The sequence below is a fragment of the Mercurialis annua genome, linkage group LG8 (assembly GCF_937616625.2).
Source record: "Mercurialis annua linkage group LG8, ddMerAnnu1.2, whole genome shotgun sequence".
In the NCBI taxonomy this organism is placed as follows: domain Eukaryota; kingdom Viridiplantae; phylum Streptophyta; class Magnoliopsida; order Malpighiales; family Euphorbiaceae; genus Mercurialis; species Mercurialis annua.
Window position 1 is genome coordinate 31,053,950 of NC_065577.1, and position 2,952 is coordinate 31,056,901.

Consider the following 2,952-nt stretch of genomic DNA (forward strand, 5'->3'; position numbering starts at 1 on the left):
ATCAGAGCGAAAGAAAACTTTTCAATATTGTTGTATCTTAGCTCGGCTCCCTTAAGAACTTTGCTTGTGTAGTATATTGGTTTTTGCTTTCCATGATCTTCTTTGACCAGTACCGAAGCCACTGTCTCGTTGGTTGTTGATAGGTATAGGTAGAGCGTATCGCCAATTTCTGGTCGGCCGAGCAGAGGTGATGTTGTTAGGAAGGTTTTTAATTCTTCGAAGGCTTGCTGACAGTCTTGATTCCATTCGAAGTTTTTGACGTTCCTTAGGGTTTTGAAAAAGGGAAGACATCGTTTGGCCGAGCAGGACACAAAGCATCAAAGGGCTGTGATTCGCCCGTTTAGTTTCTGTACCTCTTTGGCCGTTGTCGACGCTTTTATTTCCAAGATGGCTTGTATTTTTTCCGGGTTTGCTTCCATACCTCTTTGTGATATGAGGTAACCTAGGAATTTTCCTCCTGGCACCCCAAAACCGCACTTGTCCGGGTTCAACTTGAGCCTGTACTTTCTTAACTTCTGAAAGACTTCTTCTTGGTCCTTTGCGTGGTCTTCTACCTTTACCGAATTCACAATGATGTCATCCACATATACTTCCATGTTTCGCCCGATTTGGTCCTTAAAAACGAAGTTCATTAATCTTTGGTATGTGGCCCCGACGTTTTTCAAACCGAAAGGCATTTGCTTGTAACAGTATGTGCCCGTGTCGGTGATGAAACTAGTTTTTTCTTCATCATCTTTGTGCATAGGTATCTGGTGGTAGCCCTGGGCTGCGTCAATTAAGGAATAAACTTCATACCCGCTAGTAGAGTCTACTAGTTGATCAATGTTTGGCAGCGGGTAGCTGTCTTTCGGACATGCCCGGTTCAAATCGGTGAAGTCAATGCACAATCTCCACTTCTCATTTGGCTTCTTAATCAGCACCACGTTGGACAACCATTCTGGGTAGTAAACTCGGCGTATGAATCCGGCTACCAATAGTTTATCTACTTCATCCCGGATAGCTATCTGTCTGTCCACCGCGAAAGCTCTTTTTCTTTACTTTACCGGTTTGTGGGCAGGGTTGACATTGAGTTTGTGTGTAATGATGCTTGGATCAACTCCCTCAATTTCTCCTGGGATGTTAACAAAATCGACTTCATTTCGAATTAGCATGTCGCTTATGTCTTTCTTGGCTGTGGCGAGTAGATCTGCCCCAATCATGACTGATCTCGGATTACCACCCCTTAATTCCACACCCTCAAGTTTTCCATGAGGCTCTAGCTTACCTTCGTCGGAGTCGGGTATTTCCATTGTTTCGATTGCTAGCGCCTCCGAGACTTTCTCCACTGATACCAAGTAACACATCTTGGCTATGTCCTGCCTACCGTCACCACTCCTTTCATTGTCGGAATTTTCATTGACAAATATCGAATGCATGTCACCGCGCCTGTAACGTAGAGCATTGGCCGACCGAGAATAACATTGTATGTTAGGGGCATGTGGACCACCATGAATAGTGTTTTGAACTTGGCTGTGAGACCAGTTAGTCCGCCCAATGGGTCACCATTATCTTGTCCAAGTTCAACAGTGAGCTCAGCAACTCCTTCTGCTTGTACTGGGGACCCTCCAAGGCCGACGAGTGGTGTGCTAACCTTTTTCAAGTTCAGCACCGAGCAACTAATGCCGAGATAAGCTTCTTTGGTGATCAAATTAACTGAGCTGCCTTCGTCTATCAGCTGCCTCATGACCCAGAAATTCTCGATTAAGCCTGATATGACTAGTAGATCTTGGTGAGGGAAATCGATTCCTTCTCCATCTTCTGAGGTGAAACTAACGTCGGGCAGCACTTCTGTCGTGGCTACGTGCATCACCAATTTTTGCCTCTTTTTTCGATCTCGTTTATACTCAGGGTTGGTTATTCCTCCAGCTATTGTGTTAATTACCCCGGCGACAATTTGTCTCTTCGGTGGTGGACCGCTGTCTCGCCTGGTGTTCTGATTAGTTTGATTGTTTCTCTCGGGTGTGAAATTTTTATTTTGGGCGAAAAAGTCCTTTAATCGGCCTATTTGCACCACTCGGTCGATCTCCTTTTTGAGGCTACCACACCCATCGGTGATGTGTTCGTGTCCTTCATGGAACTGACAGTATTTTTGCTTATCTCCTTCGTCCTGCATTTTGGGTGGATATCGGACTGGTTCATTGTTATTCTATATCCACATCAAGATATGTGATCGGGGAGTGTTGAGCGGGATGAAAACTTGATCTTCTAGTTTCACCGGTCGATGTGGCTCCATCCGAGGTGGTAGTGGCTGCCGTTGTTCCCTCGGCCCGAACCTGTCTGGCCGAGGATTTTGGTTAAAGGTCGGCCTTGGCGTCAAAACATGACTCGTCGTCTGGGCGGCTTTTCTCCGTTGTTCCTCATTTAGATTTATGTAATTCCATGTTCGATTCATGAGTTGAGTGTAAGTCTGCACTGGATTCGTGATCAAATTATCCCGGAACGCCATCATCGTTGTATTATCTTTCATTGCGTCTATCACTGTGTCATGGTTGAGGTTTCCTACCTCCACCGCCTCGGCATTGAATCTTCCTATGTAGCTTTACAAACTTTCTCCCGGTTTCTGGCAACAGAGTTTGAAATCGCTGAACTTCTTCTTGCGTTGTATACTCGGGGCAAAATGTGTTCGGAACGCTCTCGCTGGTTCTTCAAAACTTCGAATTGATCCCTCTTTTAAACTTTGGTACCATATTGCTGCGGGTCCCTTCAGGGTCGTCGGAAATAGCTTGCAGACCGCTACTTCGGATAAACTTTGCACCATCATAACTAATTAGAAGTAGCTCAAGTGGGTGACGGTAGAGCTGGCCATGGGCCGGGTCAGCCCGTGAACCGGCCCGGAACCGGCCCGATCAAACCCGGCCCGGAACCGGTCAAACCCGGAACCGGATCAAAACCGGCCCGGAACCGTGGACATAC

The 2,952-nt window shown here is 46.4% G+C and overlaps 1 protein-coding gene across 1 annotated transcript; it reads right to left on the reverse strand.

Annotated features, from left to right (window-relative positions):
• Positions 1-1,348: 1,348 nt before the first annotated feature.
• LOC126661881 (uncharacterized) lies at positions 1,349-2,506 on the reverse strand. The gene is made up of 2 exons (XM_050355761.1): positions 2,237-2,506; positions 1,349-2,185 (listed from the first exon to the last, which is right to left on the reverse strand). Exons 1-2 carry the CDS (start codon positions 2,504-2,506, stop codon positions 1,349-1,351), a joined length of 1,107 nt encoding a protein of 368 aa, XP_050211718.1.
• Between the last annotated feature and the right edge of the window lie 446 nt (positions 2,507-2,952).